The 17,706-nt window shown below is 38.3% G+C and overlaps 1 protein-coding gene across 1 annotated transcript in view; it reads left to right on the top strand.

Annotated features, from left to right (window-relative positions):
• Window positions 1–17,706, top strand: part of LOC138283777 (catalase) — a 174,395-nt gene that overhangs the window by 15,653 nt on the left and 141,036 nt on the right. The window contains exon 2 of the mRNA XM_069221848.1: window positions 10,592–10,763. Coding sequence (XP_069077949.1) covers window positions 10,592–10,763 — 172 coding nt within the window. The remainder of the gene's footprint in view (window positions 1–10,591; window positions 10,764–17,706) is intronic.

The following is a 17,706-nucleotide window of genomic DNA, read 5'->3' as shown; positions in this document are numbered from 1 at the left end:
TCTTCTGTTGCTATGTATGAATTGATTTTAGACATATAGTTTATATGCATATATTTTGGATACATCTAGAGAAGTGGAAATACCCGATAGGAATACACACGGTATAGATGGGCAGTACTCTAGTTCATGGATATGATAACTGGCCACAAAAGCGATGTGTGTAATTAGTTGATCTACGATAGTCAAAGTACTGACTGCTGGTGTCCACGTTTGTATTATTAAGAGAATTGAACATACACACTCAAGCATTTGATATAGATGAGCCGCATACCTTTGTCAAATCTTTATGCCTAGAACATGGGGAAAAACAGCAGGACAAATTGCCTTTCTGAGCAGTCATCTCAAAACTGAAGGCTGCGTGCCTTGGGTGGTGTTAAAACTACTACCCAACAATTTATGCACTCCAAAAATGAGAGGGACACTAGCAGCCATTGAAAAAGAGTTGAGGAGGGGCGGAGCCAAGCGCTGTGGAAGATGGCGGTTCCTTTCTAGAGCCAGAACGAACGGAGACGTGGAAAAAAGCCTAAAGACATTTTCCCGATCTCCATGTATCAGACAAAAGGAGAATATTTTGTCGGAAGAAGACAGGAAAACATAGGATCCATGGTTTGAAGACAAATCGCTCTATAACCGAACTAAATGCTGAAAGATACTACGATCGGTAAAACCAAAATTGCGGCGTGAACTCTGTCTCAAACTCCGACTGGTAAAGTACATTTTCTTACGCGTTCTGGAACTTAAAAACGCGAGTGCTTCTTACCTGTCATGCAACATCGGAATCATCACATGCTGTTTTTGGATGCTGTCTGGTCTGAATGATTCTACCGTAGTGTAGCGTGATGTAAAAGACAGCAGGAAAATATGCATGCGGCCTAGCTGAAACATTTAAACATCGGCAAAAAATAAACGCAGACTACGCGATGGGTATCACTCTCAATCTGGGAGATGGAAATTGAAGTAATCTACTGCTTTCTTCTTCTTTTACTACTACCCTCTATAAATATAACATGCCATCATGAAGGAAATTAAGTTGAAAAGGAAATAGAATATGTGCTGAAATGTAGGTATTGCAACGGTGAATAAAATCAAGCCCATTGAAATAACTGAAGCATTATATTATTGAGCACCCACTAAAACCAGAGTTGATCCGTTGGAACAATACTGAGGAAGGTGCCACTAGGTAACAATATTTGACTAGTTGTTTAAGCGCGATGCTTCAATAATGTCTGCAAAACTGGAAATATTAATCTTTATTAAAGACATAACCACCAAATCTGAACAACACCCCCTTTGGGCCTCGCTGATGTTACCCCAGGAGAACCTTTTCATTTAATGGTGAGAATACTGGCTTAGGGGAATCTTTGAGTTGAGAATAAAGATTTGCCAAACCCCATTGATTGGGGTTTTTTCTGAGAGCTCAGCTTGCAGAAGAACCGGAGACTGTGCGAAATAGAAGCTGGAAATAATAAATTTATAAGAAATAAAGATAAGGATAAAAAAAAAAAAGGTAGTAGATACTGGAAGAACTCTGGAAGAAGATTAAAATCATTCCCTATGTCAGAACCTAAGCAGTAAGACAATTATCATATAGTGCAGCTCTATTATCTAATTCTGACTCCACTGATTTAAAATGTAAAATGGCTGATTCTACTGAACTACCCTCTACAGCTATGGATACAATTTTAAAAGAACTATTAGATATAAAATCCTCAATTGCGTCTCTGGATAATACAGTCTCTACAAATACCACGGAAGTTCAAGGATTAAGAAATGAAGTTATTAAATTTCAATCCCGCATACAGACAAAAGATAGTCGGATTACGAATATTGAATCCCATCTCGATAAGACTCCTGACACAAGTCATGATATTTGGTACCTGCAGCAGAAAATGACTGATTTAGAGGACCGAAGTAGAAGGAATAATCTTAAGATTATAGGTCTTCCGGAACGTATAGAGAAAGATAATACATTAGACTTTTTGGCCAATTTAATTCCAACTTTGACGAACATCACTTTTACCATACCTTTAGAATTTCAGAGATCTCATCGTGTTCGGTCACTCGTTTTGGACCGCTCTACAAGACCTCAACATATTCTAGCCTGCTGTTTACGACCTCAACAAGCCCGTCAACTCATAATGGCAGCAAAGAAACACAGTCCATACGATTACGAAAAATCACAAGTAATTATTACTGCAGATTTTTTAGCATCTACCAATCTCAAAAGGAATCAATTTTTTTAAATCTACGCGTTAGACTAAAGAAAAGAGACATAAAATACAGTCTTTTAGACCCGGCCACTATGATTGTAACTTTTCAAGGGAAAACCAAGGAATATTTGGATCCTCATGACTTGTAATCATTTTTTAATGACTTTGATGATAAGGACTTAGAGATGGAACATAAGACTTCTTCTCCTTCACCCACAAAAGAATCTTCTGCATCTACCACTCCAGATGATGCTGATCAAGGTGAGTGGGAGACTGTTCAACGTCATTGGTCTCATGGTGGTAAACTGAAAGCCTGGAAAAAATTTAAACCAAGAGATAAATCTAGATCAACCTTGATTATGTTTGAAATATAAATCATATGCAATAATATTTTGTTCTTTTCCTTCACTTATACTTCTTCTTTGCTATCCATTTCTCTCCCTACGTGATTATCTGTTCATGTTATCGGATATTCTGTTTTACATTTGAAATGGCACTAACACCCTCTTTTCTGCTCTCCACTCTGCAGCACATTTGTTTACCCCCCTCCCCCAGTCTAAAGTTTTAGTTTTTAAGTGTACATAATTGTCTTATCACTAGTGTTGGACAATTTATTTTGTATTGATAGCTCATACAAATAATCATTTCTTATTTTAATATATTCCAAAATTTAATTTGATTTTATATTTCATTCTTAACAGTTATATGTACTGACACATTTAAAATTGTATAATTTCTTAATTTCCTCTTATCTTTATCTTATATTCTTTCATATCTTTATAAATATTATTATTTTGTTCTAAATATGTTGGTTTATAAGTTGAAACCTCTGAATGTTCTTTCCTTAAATGTTAACGGTTTAACACATTTTATTAAGAGAAAGAAAATAGTTAATTTTCTTGGACAACAAAAAACAGATATTGCCTTGTTACAAGAAACTCATCTTACTGAATCAGAAAGCGAAAAATTGAAGAGAGATTGGATTGGTCAAGTTATACACGCTAGCATAACCTAGAGTAATTCTAATAGTGATGATACTCCTATTCGTAAATGTGGGGTAGCTATCCTTTTTCATCAAAACCTACCACCAAAAATTATTCAAACATGGTTAGATGATAGTGGTAGATATGCATTTGTTAAAATCTGTGTTAGGAACTCCTTTATGATTGTAGGTACGATCTCTGCACCCAGTGACTCCAAAACTATTTTTATCTCTAAGATTACTAGATTACTGTCATCTTTCGGATCTACACGACTAATAATCGGCGGAGATTGGAATGTCACCATAGACCCATTCATTGATGACCTGACATTCATCATACAAGTGACAGACCTATCTTAAAAGATCTTATGGAAGATTTTGCATTGCAGGCACCATGGCATCTGTTACACCCAGATGCCGGAGATTATACGTTCACATTTAATTTGTTCTAGAATAGATTATTTTCAAACTTCATCTTCAATGTTACAATCGATAACACATGCAGGAATTACTCCATGTAGACTTTCAGATCATGATTTAATAGGCATACATATTAGTATTGGATTAACACAGACCCCCAAACCTAATTGGAAATTTAATATCTCTTCATATAAAACATCTCCGGCTAAATTAAATATATGTCAACATGTCGAACAATTTCTTGAAGAAAACAAGAATTCAGTTACAGATGCTGGTATACTTTGGGGTGCTGGAAAAACGGTAATTAGAGGAAGGATTATGAGACTCCTCTATTTTTAAAAAGCAACTAAATAGTGAAAGGATATTATTGGAAAAAGAGGTCATATTGCTCACAAATAATTATAGCAAAACCAAATCTCCTGAGAGATTAAAAAAATTACTTTCAGTTAAATTCAAACTTAATAATTTGTATACTTCTCATGCTGAAAAATTTCTATTTTTTTAATTCTTCAATGTAATTATGAAAGGGGGGAGAAAGCTGGAAGACTTCTAGCATATCAGTTATGCCAACAAGAATCTTCCAGAACGATACCTTCTATCAAAAATTCTTCTAATGATCTATTTACACTACCAACTGATATACTGCCACAATTTCAGATTTATTATGAAACACTTTATACATCATTGAACTGTAAAGATACTAAAGAGGAAGATTACTTTTTCAATAATTTAAATATCCCAAAATTATCTCAAGAACAGAAAAAAGAACTAGATGGGCAAATAGAAGACATCACAAAAGCTATTGTTTGTCTACCTACAAATAAAGCACCCAGGGAGGATGGATTTCCTATTGAATTTTATAAGATTACAAAAGCTCAAATAACCCCATTGTTACAAACTTTCTTTAACGAAGCATTAAAAAAAAAGGCATTTTTCTCCAGAATTGTTGCGAGCATGTATCACTATCATACTTAAATCTGGCAAAGATTCATTAGAATGCTCTAGCTACAGACCCATCTCACTAATGAATTCTGATATTAAAATTCTGGCAAACATATTTGCGACTCGTTTAAATTCAGTTATTACAACACTTATTCATCCATCTCAAGTCGGTTTTGTTCCATCCCGTTCCTCTTCAAATCATCTTCGAACAATTCTACACTTATTATGGCAACAACGCAATAAAATAGAAGAAAATGTTATACTATCCCTGGATACAGAAAAAGCTTTTGATAGAGTGGAATGGGGATATTTATTTTGGACTATGAATAGAATGGGTATTGTTACAGATTTTATTACTTTCACCAAAGGAATGTATCAATCTCCAACTGCTGCGATTACCTGTAACGGTTTCACATCTTCTTATTAAAAAAAAATTCATGGTGCCAAGCAAGGATGTCCACTCTCTCCATTGTTGTTTCTTGTTACTTTAGAACCTTTAGCTATTGCAATTAGACAACATATCAATATAAAGGTATTGCTACCTCCTCGGGAGAGGTGAAAGCTTCTTACTATGCAGATTATATTTTATTGACAATATCAAACCCGGATTCCCTGGCTAATACTCTGATCACCCTTTTAAATCAATTTTCTATATTCTCCGGGTATAAAATTAATTGGTACAAATGTGAAGCTCTACCAGTGAATACTAGTACTACACCAGCCTCCCTAGGTCATTTTCCTTTTAAATGGAAATCTTCACAACTTAAATATCTTGGGATTTTACTCAGTACTGGGTTGAAGAATGTAATGATGGATAATTTGAATCCTATTGTAGATAAACTTAAACAGGATTTTATAAAATGGTCTCAATTAAATCTTTCATTATGGGGTAGAGTACAGATTATTAAAATGAATACAATCCCAAAATTCAATTATGTGTTCAGCATGTTATCACTTCCAATCATTTCTAATTTTTTCAAAAGCACTTCATCTTTGATAACTCGTTTTATTTGGGGACAAAAAAAACCTTGTATAAGTAGTTCAAAATTGCATTCACACTCATTTAAAAGAAGGGCTAAGACTCCCACATTTGGAAAATTATTGGATAGCCCAGCAGCTGTCACATTCAACATACATGCTATCCACAAATTGTAACGCACCTCTATGGGTGAAATTTGAACAGCTTTTATTGAAAACTACTACTCCCATGGCTATTTATTATACCAAAAGTCCATAATATTCACAATTCTCACATCCAATCATCTATTCTTCCCAAATAGCATGGCAAAAGGCCCATAAAATAATAAAATGCAACACTTATATTCATTTAAGCGCTCAAATTTGGAATAATTCTGCAATTATTCATAAAGGTAAAGAGCTTAATTGGTTCGTTTGGAGAAACCATAAAATTAATACCCTATCGGATTTATATACACAGAATAACTCCTTTGAATCATTCTCGCAATTGCAAGAGAATTCGCAATTTAATAATTTTATTCTAATATCGTCCATTTTAAATTCCAAAATAGACTTGTGTATGGATCCTATAATACAATCATCTATTGCTCATTATATTCGCACATGGAAGAATTTCAAAGGTACTGTATCTGGTTTATATTCCATACTAATTGATAGATCCTTCTCAAATGATACATCCTAAAACTTAAAAACATGGTGGTTCACACGGCTTCATATCACATTTTCAGATAAAGACTTGACTAGAATTTTGGAAAATTATAATCAGGGTCTTCGTGATGCGAGATTAAAATTTAATTATTTTAAAATACTTCATCGTTGGCACGGGTCACCTTCTAAACTTTACTGCACCAAACTTAGTTCAAACTCCGACTGTTGGAGATATCAACAACCCAATTGCGATATTGTACATGTCATATGGGATTGTCCCAACATTCAACAATTTTGGACACAAATTGCAAAATATTTAGGAACATTACTACCTAATATTACGTCTCTATCACCCCGATTGTTCTTGATACATGATACTTCTGGAATAGGAAGAACTACCTCACAGATGTTCAGATGGTTATCTATGGCAGTTAGTCTGGCTAAAGTGAATATATTAATTTTTTGGAAATCTAATGTTTTACCAACGATCCAATCTTGGTTGAAAGATATGTTTGAAGTTGCACAGTTGAGAGAGTGATATATAAACTAAATGATAACTTAATGGAATTTGCTATTATTTGGGGCTCTTTCTTAGAATAGTTGTATTCCTTTTTTTATGTGATTCTCTTAATTCTCTTAATCTCTTAATATTATGTTTTATGATGACTCGTTGGTAAACCTCCATTCTCAGACTATAATGAACAAATTGATATTTAATTTTCTTACAATTTAATTAGATGTCTGCTTTTCTTTTTATACTTTTTGGAAAAATTATATTCGAACAGGACTTCCTCTAACTATATCTTAATTATTGTGTATTTTTCTTTCTCTTCCTACTATTTAATATAGAATAATTATAGAAATTCTTTATTAGTTCACTTTTGTTTTTTAACTATTTGATGTATATTTATATAGTTAATATGCAATTTGTTTATATAGGTTTTCAAAATTAATAAAGAATTGAAATGCAAAGAAAGAGTTGAGACCGTTTTTCCCCTCATGAAACAAATCCAAGTCGAGAAACTTGACTTTTGGTTGCAAAACTACGCTTAACAAATATCCAAAGAGAACAGAAAATTCCAAACCAAGATTTTATCTGAAAGGCATTTGAAATGTGGTATTTTAAAAAGAAAGTATTTCTTTTAAAGGAAATGGAAGAAAGACACTAACAGTCAGTTGTTGCTGCAGTTTGCGATGGATGTCAGCAACTGTACAAAGATTTTTCTTTGAAATATTAATGCACTTTTGGTCAATTTGGTACAGTTATGTTGAGACTTACGCTTCTTTGTCACAGTGCATCACAGGATTCCATATATGCAGTATTGTTACTTTGTGTCTTCAACTTTGTATTTTTTGACCTTTTGTAGATGAGATTATAAGGACAGCAAATGCTTTAAATAATAATACTAGTCTTGGAATAGGCGTGCTTTACTGAGAATTTGGTGTTGAATGGAAATTTGTACACATTTTAATTTCTGCATTCTTAAGTTACTTAAGGTAGGAAGAGAACACCAAGGAAATTGTGCAAGTTGTCTGAGATTTTGTTTGAGGATAATCTACGACTACATGAATAATAATTATTTTTTTTAAAACAAATGAGCTGCTCAAAATGCAAGCACTCAGTAGAAGCATGTGCCTGCTGTATCTGTTGATAGTGTTGCCAGATTAGTTGCTCTTGGTGGCAGAAGAAGAAACAAACTAATTTCATTTTTAGGTCTAGCATAGCAGCACGCAAGCACTGCCTTTCGACTTGTTGTGATCTATTCTGTGGGGTTTAACCATACCTATCACTTTAATTCGTTCCTGGGCCTACCTTTCAAAAATCGCTTGATGTTGTTGGTGAACGCTTTACTTTTGTCCCACCTTGAGGGTGTTTTGTTACCGCCTTGGAGACTTACCCTGTTACATGGATTATTGCACGATCGGCCAGATAGCTTTGTGCTGGCGCACTATCTTTTCTTTTGCCTCACCTCTTCGCTCATGGCGATATGTTGTTTCTTCGTCTTCCTTGTTTTTGGGCATCTTGCTGTTCCTTTGCAATGTTTGCGGAGTCTTTTAAAAAATATTTTTTATTCATTTATTTATTTTTGCAGCTTTATGTAGCGTAAACTCGACACAAAGGTATTGCAGCGCTTTAAATGAGCACCGGTTACATTACACAAGAACACATTCATTTTTGGTAGCAAGGGGAGATTAAGTGATTTGCCCAGAATCCCAGGATGTAGAGTCGGCTCCGAGACTCGAACTGTGTTCCCCAGCTCCAAAGTCGGCAGCTCTGGCCCTTACACCACATCCTCTCCCCTAGCGTTCTTTCTCTGGTGCGTGTTGGGACAGTCTGGGAATAACTCGTTTTTTATATAGCGCTTGGTAATACAGGTTCTGCCATTTCATAGCGCTGCAAAGCGGTGCCATTCTTAACAAAATCGCTATAATTCATTTGCATCGACCTTGCAGAGATGAAGAGGTAAAAAAGATATGTCAGGATTGTAATCTGTGACATTCTTGTTCTGTCAAGACCTCTGCAGTGGGTGCATTAAGTGACTTGAGTAGAGCTTAACACTAGGTGATAGCACGTGCTCTTGATAACCTCAGAGGGTCACCAACCAAGCACATAGATTAGTTGTAGGCAAGAAGATGGCAAAAGGTGTTGTCTCCAAAATGATGGAAAAGGAGTCGTGATTCCAGACCTTAGGCCACAACCTCTCCCCTAGGGTTCTTAGTCTAGAGCGTGATAGGACAGTCCGGGAATAACCTTTTTATTTTTTTAAGGTAGCGCTTGGTAGTACAGTTTCTGGCATTTCAAAGTACTGCAGAGCAGGTGCCATTCTTAACAAAATAGCTACAATTCATTTGCAATTAAGCTGCCTCTACTGGTATTCTTTGTATACAATCAATCAATGTTATTAAAAGTTAGGCTGGTATTGCCAATGTAGAGGAATAATTCCTTTAAAAGTTTAACATACAGAAATATATGGCTGCCCCCTTTTCTTTGCTCCTAACTCTTTTGACCACCTCTTTCTCAAGGTTAAATGCCACAAAAGTGGCTCTTTGTGGCTTGTTTGGTGCTATAAAAGTTTAGGTAATCACACTAGAAAGGGTTGCATCGCTAGGGTATCAAAGCCAGTCTGTAGGAATGAGGCAAAAACACTCCCAAGATGGCAGCCTTGTTGTGTCCTCTCTCCTCCAGCGACAGACCTGGGAGGGTTGCTGTGGCACCTGGCACACCTCCACTACACTCCAAACAAAAACACATAGATAAAAGACATTGTCATTTACAATGCCAATAGCTCTAACTCTCACAAATACAAGACCTATTGCAATGCAAAAGTTTGTCTTTTTTTCTTTATATTCTTTGATGTAAAACATGCATCCCGGTGGCATAACCCGACATGTTTTATTCCATTGCCGACTAGCTCTCCCTATAATGGTCTGGCTTTAAGAGTTTTTTTTCCCCTAAGATAATGTTGCTGCTATTATTATTGGAATTATTAATGATTATTCGTGATGTTTATAGGGTACAAAGTTACGCAGAAACTGGTTTCCTGGTGCTCATGTAGGTCTTAAGAGTGGCCAGTGAAGTAGGAATATCCCAAGCAAGGTTTGTAGCACAGTCTATGCAAACAGATGCAAGTAATATTTTTCTAAGCCACCTTCACCCAATTGGGAAGCTGGCTTTGAACATGTTAGGAGATCCAGTAGATGTGCCTGGCACAGATAACATAGCTACTTGTGCAAACATAGACCTCTGTTTGTTTGCATTGACTAAGGCTTGGTTCAACAGTTTGCAAAGTACAGAGCCCATAAACATCTGGATTTGTGAATGGGTATGTTGTGCTGTTTGGGTAGCCCAGATCTTTGATCTTTTCTGAAAACGTGTGGAAAATAATCATCTTTTATTTTTCATGTGTGGATATTTTAGGAATCACAGAAGTTAATGTTTTTTCCCGGCATTGCAAGCCAGGCCATACATTTGCTTAATCTGCACAGTTTCTACCTGCAGACATTTTCCAGGTTATTACTTGAGTTTTACAACATGATGAAACCTCGCATTCAGCCCCCATTCTGACATGCAGAAGTAGGAGTTGGATGGCAGAATTGCCAAGGAGAAAGCACCGTAAGGCACTGTAATTGTTTTGCCACCTGTAATTTTACAGGTCTGTATCATGAATACCTTATAAGGCCATGTTTCAATACCCATACTGCAATCTGCACTATATTTGAGATTAATCTTCTGTTGATCATTTCTGAAATCTCTCATCATGCTGTTGGTTTAAAAAAAAAAAAAAAAAAAAAAAAAGTTTTCTAACATGCTTATATGTAGGCATCTCTTTCTGAAGGATTTTACACTTCGGATTGGTTTAAAATTGTTTTTTTTTCTTCTTTTTTTCTTTTTTTTTTTTTTTTAATATAGGCACCTGACTCGCTCACAACGGGGGCCGGTATTCCAATTTCTGATAAGCTGAATGTTTTGACTGCAGGGCCACGAGGCCCCCTTCTGGTTCAAGATGTTGCATTTACAGATGAGATGGCCCACTTTGACCGTGAGAGGATCCCAGAGAGAGTTGTCCATGCCAAAGGGGCAGGTAGGTTCTCCCCCTTTTTGTTTAACATGGGCTTTCCCAAGGAGGGGCTGTAAACGGATTTTTTTTTCTGATTATTCAAGACTTTCAGCATTGCAGCCACGGTCTCAATGTAGTTTGGGAGGGTGGGGGTAGTTTTTTCCTTTCATTTTTTTTTTTTTCCATTTTTGTGTGCACTTTTTAAAGATATTTTAAAATGTCCTGCTAACTGCTGTGCCCAAAGGGGCAGACCCATTTTTGAAATGAGACCACCATCCCCAGAGATGCAGTGATAAGTACAGTGAGGGGGCCCTGATTCATAGGCTAGAAAGATTTGTTGCTACAGTTGCCCTGAGTGGGGAGGGTATGCCCAGACGTGGGTCCCTTGCTCACTGTGCCACTGGATTCAAGCTAGCCTGGCTGATGAAGGGTGATACCCTGAAACCGGTCCCAGGGAGCTTGTTTCTGGTCCAGGGAGGACCTGGGCTGACAGTTCGAGCTGGACTGTTTCCATGGGGAACAGGGTCAAGACTGATTTGCATATGGCTGGGTCCAAACTGGGGTGGCATGGTGAGCAAAAAAACAATGGATTAAACCCAGATCTGTGACTGAGGGTGAGTAAATGAAAAGTTTCATCACTCTGTCCATCATACTTTTGTGTTAGAAAGATTTGTTCTACAGGCTACTGAAGGCCAACTTTTCGTATTAAGCATACGCTATTTTTATTACATCTATTGATTACTCAACCTGGCTCTACACTAGAGAACCACTGGTATACAGGCAGGTCAGCAATGAAAAATGACTTTCTTTCGTACCTCGAAAGTAAGACTGGCTCTCTTAGAGCAAGAAAATAAATACAGATCTTTTCCATTCGTTATCTGTGCCCTTGCTTATCATTCCCTGTGAGCTTGTTCGCATTGTTTTGCTTTTCTTTAGGCAAGGTTAAGCCAACTTCATCTACTAATAAAGCAGTTTGTGTTGTTGAGGGGGGGTGTAGAGTAGACACAAGTATTAATTCTCAGTATTTAAAGAAGCCTGTACGTTTAATCTCCCCTCTCAGATCTCGTCACAATATAACATCAGTTGGGCACTCTGGTATCTCGACCGGACCTTTACATTTTTCCATCTCTCACCCAGATGTGATATTTCGTGCACTCTGTGTTACTGTTAGCGAGGTGAATCACAGAGCCTCTAAACTTAGCGCCTAGTGAGGGAGTCCGTGATTGAGCCCTTCAATGAAAACCTTTCTTGGCCGCTTCTTGCATTGAACCCAATAGCCCCGACATTTAAGTTTTCCCAGTTTGAAGGGAGACTCTAATGGCTTTGCCCCTTTGGAAGGCATTCCCTCAACTGGTTTTAATGTGGATACATGTATAGTAGACTTTATCCTAATCTTTGACGCAGACTTATTCTTGAATAGATCTACGTTGTTAAATTGTTTTTTTAGAGTCTGTCCCTTTGAGGTCAATTCAAAGCTGCGACACTGACCTTGTTTCTTTATTGTATTCTAAAGTGGGTTATAAGTCAAGGATTTCCTTTCGTTCCAAGCGCTTGGCCAATCTGGTCCTAAGAAATGCTGATTATTTGCAGTGTCGCAGTATTTATGTTGTTCCCTAGCTGGGTATGGGACGAAATGGTGCTAGTGGAGGGATGTCAGCGGAACGTGATAATTAATGTTATATTTTACATGAGTCCCCCAATTCTAACGACCAGTATGACTGTAGGTCCTCAATAGATTTGCGGGACCTGACAATTTTTCTAGGAGGGAATGGTAGGCAGGTGTCACTGTAGGAAGCATCAATTGCTTCCGATCAAAAAAGCACTAATGAGTCGAATGGGTGGGGCTGGCAACCAAGTGTCTTAAATCGGGCGCGGAGGTCTAGGTTCTGGTTGCAACCCCACAACTAGCATAGGCCTAAAAGTTGTCTCTTGGAATGCTGCAGGTGTAAAATATAGTAGGGAGAAGTTATTTCTGCTCAGTTCTTTAAGTCCTGACTTGATTTGCCTCCAGGAGACATGGTCTGACAGGGATTTGCTGTGGAATGATTACTATGTTATAGATTGTATGGCCACTCCTTCTAGCTGGGGGCATGCTAAAGGGGGAGTCGCCTGTCTGTTATCAACTAAACTCAAGTGGAAGTTTGATTGTTTTAAAGATCCTAGTAATTTTATATTTTTATTTTTATGGCCTTATCCTTTCATGTTCATGATAAGATCCGAGGTTTTATTCCCTCCCCACCCCCTGTTACTGGTCAATGCTTACATCCCCCCCAAAGCAATCTGTGATGCTCTGCTGCAGAAAGTTTTTGCTTGCATAAATAACTCTCTTGTTAGCGAGCAACCCCTCCCCCCCCCCCCATGTAGTTCTAGTAGGAGATTTAAATTGCAACATATCTAATCATACCCTGCTTCAAGTCCACGAGGTTGAGAGAGAGGAAGCCCTGCGAATCCCACCCAGTCTTTTTCCCCTTTCGATGAGAACAAATAAGGGAGGGAAACTCCTAATTGATCTCCTCAGGAGAAATGACTGTATCATAGCAAATGGGTGGTCTCTCTCAGATTTGCGAGCTTCATATACGCATGTCCTCCATGGGAAAATGCAATATTAGATTATCTGGTGCTAGGTTATACCTTTATTTTTGTTATTGAGCGATTTAAAGATCATGAATACCCCTGTTAGTGACCCTAATTTGCTCCTTTTCTTGCTGGATCTGAACATGTTAATGACTGGGGGGCCTGGGAGTTGGGCAGGCTAGTCTCTGATTTTGATGAAAAGACAGAGAGGACCCAGTAGGATCATTGAAGAATCTCAGGCATGTTATAGATTATAGAATTTGCTGTTGTGAAGCTGGGTAACTGGGAGGGGAATACATTGGAGCACTTTGCTAAGTTTATGAAGCAGCTGTTAATTAGATCTTCTATAACATCCTCTAAAAGTAGACCTAAGGTGATTCCTCACCCATTGCTTGCCTTGAATAGGGAAATAAATTATTTTGTTAGGATTCAGTACTTGGAGTATTCTCCTGAAAGGAACTCAAGATTGACCCTGTTAAAAAGGAGAATGAGGCATTTGAAGGCCTTCTCGCAAGGGACTCTTGGGATATGCTTTGGATTCACCTGAGGGAGGCAGCGGTAAAGGGACAGGCTAGACGTTTTTGGTCTTTGGTTGGTGAAGTCTGCGAGTCAAGAATGCACTCTTCCCCTGTCGCCATAGCTGAGACTAGTTGGACTGAATTTATTTTCACCCTTTATGCATTAAATGGGGTAGAGACGATTGGGCCTCTCGTAAGTGAGAGGTCTCACTCTTCTGATTTCCCCTCAGTAAAGGAGATCGAGCTGGCTATCTGAACTAAGCGCCTCTCTGCCGCAATGGGTCCTGATGAATTACCAATCTCTGTAATAAAGCAGGATATTCATTCATGGAGTAATATTCTATTTGTTGTTTTTAGAAGTTTTTTCTTAACCAGAAGTATTCTGCCTTCTTGGGTCGGAAGTATCATTGTGCCTTTATTTAAGAAGGGTGATCATAATTGTCCATCTAACTACTGCAGGGGTGTGGAATTTATTAAAATATCTACTTGTCCAGGGGACAGGTTGCTTCTCAAATCTACTTGTCCTGTAAAAAGATCTACTTGTCCCTTTGGTGCCATGTAGTGTGGCGACAAATTATGGCAGCAATTAATAGCCTCTCTGATTATGCCAGGGCTACTACCATAGTAGGGCTTGAATACTTGGAGTTTCAATCCCTACTGTAGAAATTTCCTTATTTTGCCACCTTTCTGCAGATCTGCATACTGGGGCTGGAGGAAGCAGTAAGCAATAGTTCCAGGGCTGGAATGCCTTTGAGTCTGCAAACCTACTAACCTGCATGTTTTAAAGATTTTTACCAGCTTCTCTCTAATATTTTCCCATAATAAGAAAGGTTGGACATTTACTCCTGACAATGGCAGAATTAGAACTTCTTCCAGGGTTGGGAAGAAAGTGGCTGGAGGGAAAATGAACTTGCAAATGCTCAATAGATTTTCACATGAGCAAATCTACACATTGTATTTACCCACGCTAAAATACAGTTCACAAATATTTTATAGGGGTACGACATATACCATGGGTGCACTTTTGTGACTTTCTTTAAGAATTTGGGGCCACAAGTAGGTAGGTTCAGATTTGTGACCTGCAAATTGCGAGTCGCAAATCCGAATGTAGGATGGTGTCCTTGACACCATCTGTGATTCGCAAGGGCTTCGCAAATGCCCACATCATGAATAATCATGAGGTGGGTCGCAATTTGCGACCCCCTCACGAATGGTGGCCTGCTGGAGACAGCAGACCACCATGTCTGTGACTGCTTTTCAATAAAGCAGTTTTTTTTTGTAATGCAGCCCGTTTTCCTTAAAGGAAAACGAGATGCATAACAAAAACGAAAAATGAAACGTTTTCGTTTCATTTTTTCAGAGCAGGCAGTGGTCCACAGGACACTGCTTGCTCTGATTTTTTTTTTTACAGTGACATTCACAATGGGAAAGGGGTCCCATGGGGATCCCTTCCCTTTTGCGAAAGTGTTAGCACCCATTTGAAATGGGTGCAAACTGCGAATGGTTTGCGCCCGCGTTCGCGGTCACAAAACAATCCTACATTGCACTGCGAGTTGCAATTAGGAAGGGAACACCTCTTACTAATTGCGAGTCGCAAACCCGTTTTGTGATTCGGTAACCAGGTTACTGAATCGCAAAACTGGGTTTGTGCATCGCAATGTGCTTTTTGCACGTCGCAAACAGCGAAAGTCGCTGTTTGCGACATGCAAAAAGCTACCTACATGTGGGTCTTGGTCCCTAATTAGGTCTGGTGTTAACAAAGACATTTTGTTTTTATTAAACTTCTATTTCTCTCTCTTTTGGCTGGCTTTACTGTGAGTGATCGCATTCTGCTCTTCCACAAGGAGCATATTGCCACACAAAGTAGTTTTGTTGAGTGTCAGGAACTACAGTGGCAATCAGTGACGTAACGAAACTGGAGGGTGCCCCTTTGCAAAGAACATGGAGGAGCACCCTCTCCAGACTCACTCAGGGCAGGTGCTGTGCTGACGGGGCCCCCTGGAGGGCGGCTGCGGGGCCTTTGTTATGCCGCTGGTGGCAACGTGTGCTTTAAGAGTTCAAAAACTTTTTTGGGGGGGTTTTGCCAATGTTTGTTACAATGTTGAGGGCCTGGTAGCTGCCACAACAATAAAGTGTTACAAAAGCCATGTCAAAACAAGACACGCATTGATAAAACTAAAAGACTTATAAAAATATGTCAGATCAGTTGGCTTTGTCAGTGTTTGTTTATTTTCATGCTTCCCATAATAGTGTTGAAAATGGTTACACTGATTTTCCATTAGAAATATTTTTGGGAAATACTAGCATGCATCAACACATTTTACTAAATGACACTTCATTTGCATATAATCAGAGAGCATTCTGGGAGCATTATACTTAGCCTCTTAGCCTAAACTTTTCAAACATGTGTGTACACGTTTTATTTTTTTGTACTGGAACCAACGTCAGTAGTGAAGTGTGACCTTAAAACATTTATTTACAGCACGCACCCTAATAATGAAGGCTTTCAAATAATGAACCATAAATACAAGTTCGAACAGCATTATCCTTTGGAAACACATTATCTCAACTGCAGAGAGTTCAACTCTCTGTAAACAGGCAGCCAAAGGGTTTGTGCTGCAGGGGGTTGGGCCTACTTGTCCCAAGGACAAAGTAAACATAAAAACTTGTTGCCCTTGACCCCAAACAAGATGTCCCGGGCGATAGGAATTCCACATCCCTGCTACTGGCAGATCGCTCTACTGGATGTGGGGGGGCAGGGGGGGATTTTTTGCTAAATGTCTATCAAGATTAACTATATGGGCTGCTCTCTCAGAGTGAGGGCTTTGCCCCTCAAATCGGTGGTAAATCATTAGTCTGCTTATTATACGCGGATTATATTATAATTTTAGAATTAACCCCTAAAGGCTTAATAATCATCTCCAGTTTTTGTCACAGTATACTGAGGCCCACTTTTAATAGGTTAATGCTTCTAAAAGCAAGATTATGTGCTTCCATGGAAATAAAATAAATGAAGTTCCCTAATTTTCACTGGTTCCTAGGGGCTCAAAAGCTTGAAATTGTGAACTCCTGTACTTTCTTGGGGAAGATAATGTGTGGGAATCTTAGTGACAAGGCGCACATAGAAAACAATAAATGTAAAGCTGACTGTCAAGTAAGAGGTTTAGGGGCCTTGAATTGGGCTACAGGGAGGAGGCATTTTCCACATCTTTTAGCAGTCTATCGTGCAAAAATTCCAGCATCCCTCCTGTATGGTTCGGGATTGATTATTACCTCCAAATGTTTTTTTTTTTAATTTGATGGAAGGTCAAATCCTTAGAAAACTCATTTCCGTTAACTCGGCTACCTCTGTGGCGGCCTTAAGGTTGGAGATGGGGTTAAGAAGTGTGTTTGCTCAGGGCTTAGCAGGGGTTGAACATTGGGTTGCTTGCCTTGCAAGGAGTGAAGATAATATATTAAGGTCTTTGCTGAGGAAAGAAATTCTGGCAAATAATAATTGCAGGTCCACGATCTATAGGAATGTTTCCTATGCTTTAGAAATGCTGGTATTAGACCGTAATCATGTCCTGGCTGGTACCTCCTCACAATTGAAAATTGCTTGACCACGTGGTCTTTAAGCTTTCGAATAGACATAGAAGGGTGTGCAAAAAAGAGTAACTTTCTGAATTTAGCGGATTCCATTTTAGTAAAAAAAGCAAAACCTTATATTACATGGAACCTTCCACATGGGGTTAGGCGAATTTGGATTTTGCTTCGTCGAGGATTGCTTCCATTGAATGTTCTTATGGTGAAATGGCATTGCTCTGCTATGGAGTGTAACTTCTGTCGAGCTGAAGTCCAAGATTTAAATCATGTGCTATTTGCCTGCCCTGTTC

Source organism: Pleurodeles waltl, chromosome 3_1 (assembly GCF_031143425.1).
Source record: "Pleurodeles waltl isolate 20211129_DDA chromosome 3_1, aPleWal1.hap1.20221129, whole genome shotgun sequence".
Classification (NCBI taxonomy): Eukaryota; Metazoa; Chordata; class Amphibia; order Caudata; family Salamandridae; genus Pleurodeles; species Pleurodeles waltl.
The sequence above is the reverse complement of the archived record's forward strand: the minus strand, read 5'-3'. Positions and strand labels throughout refer to the sequence as shown.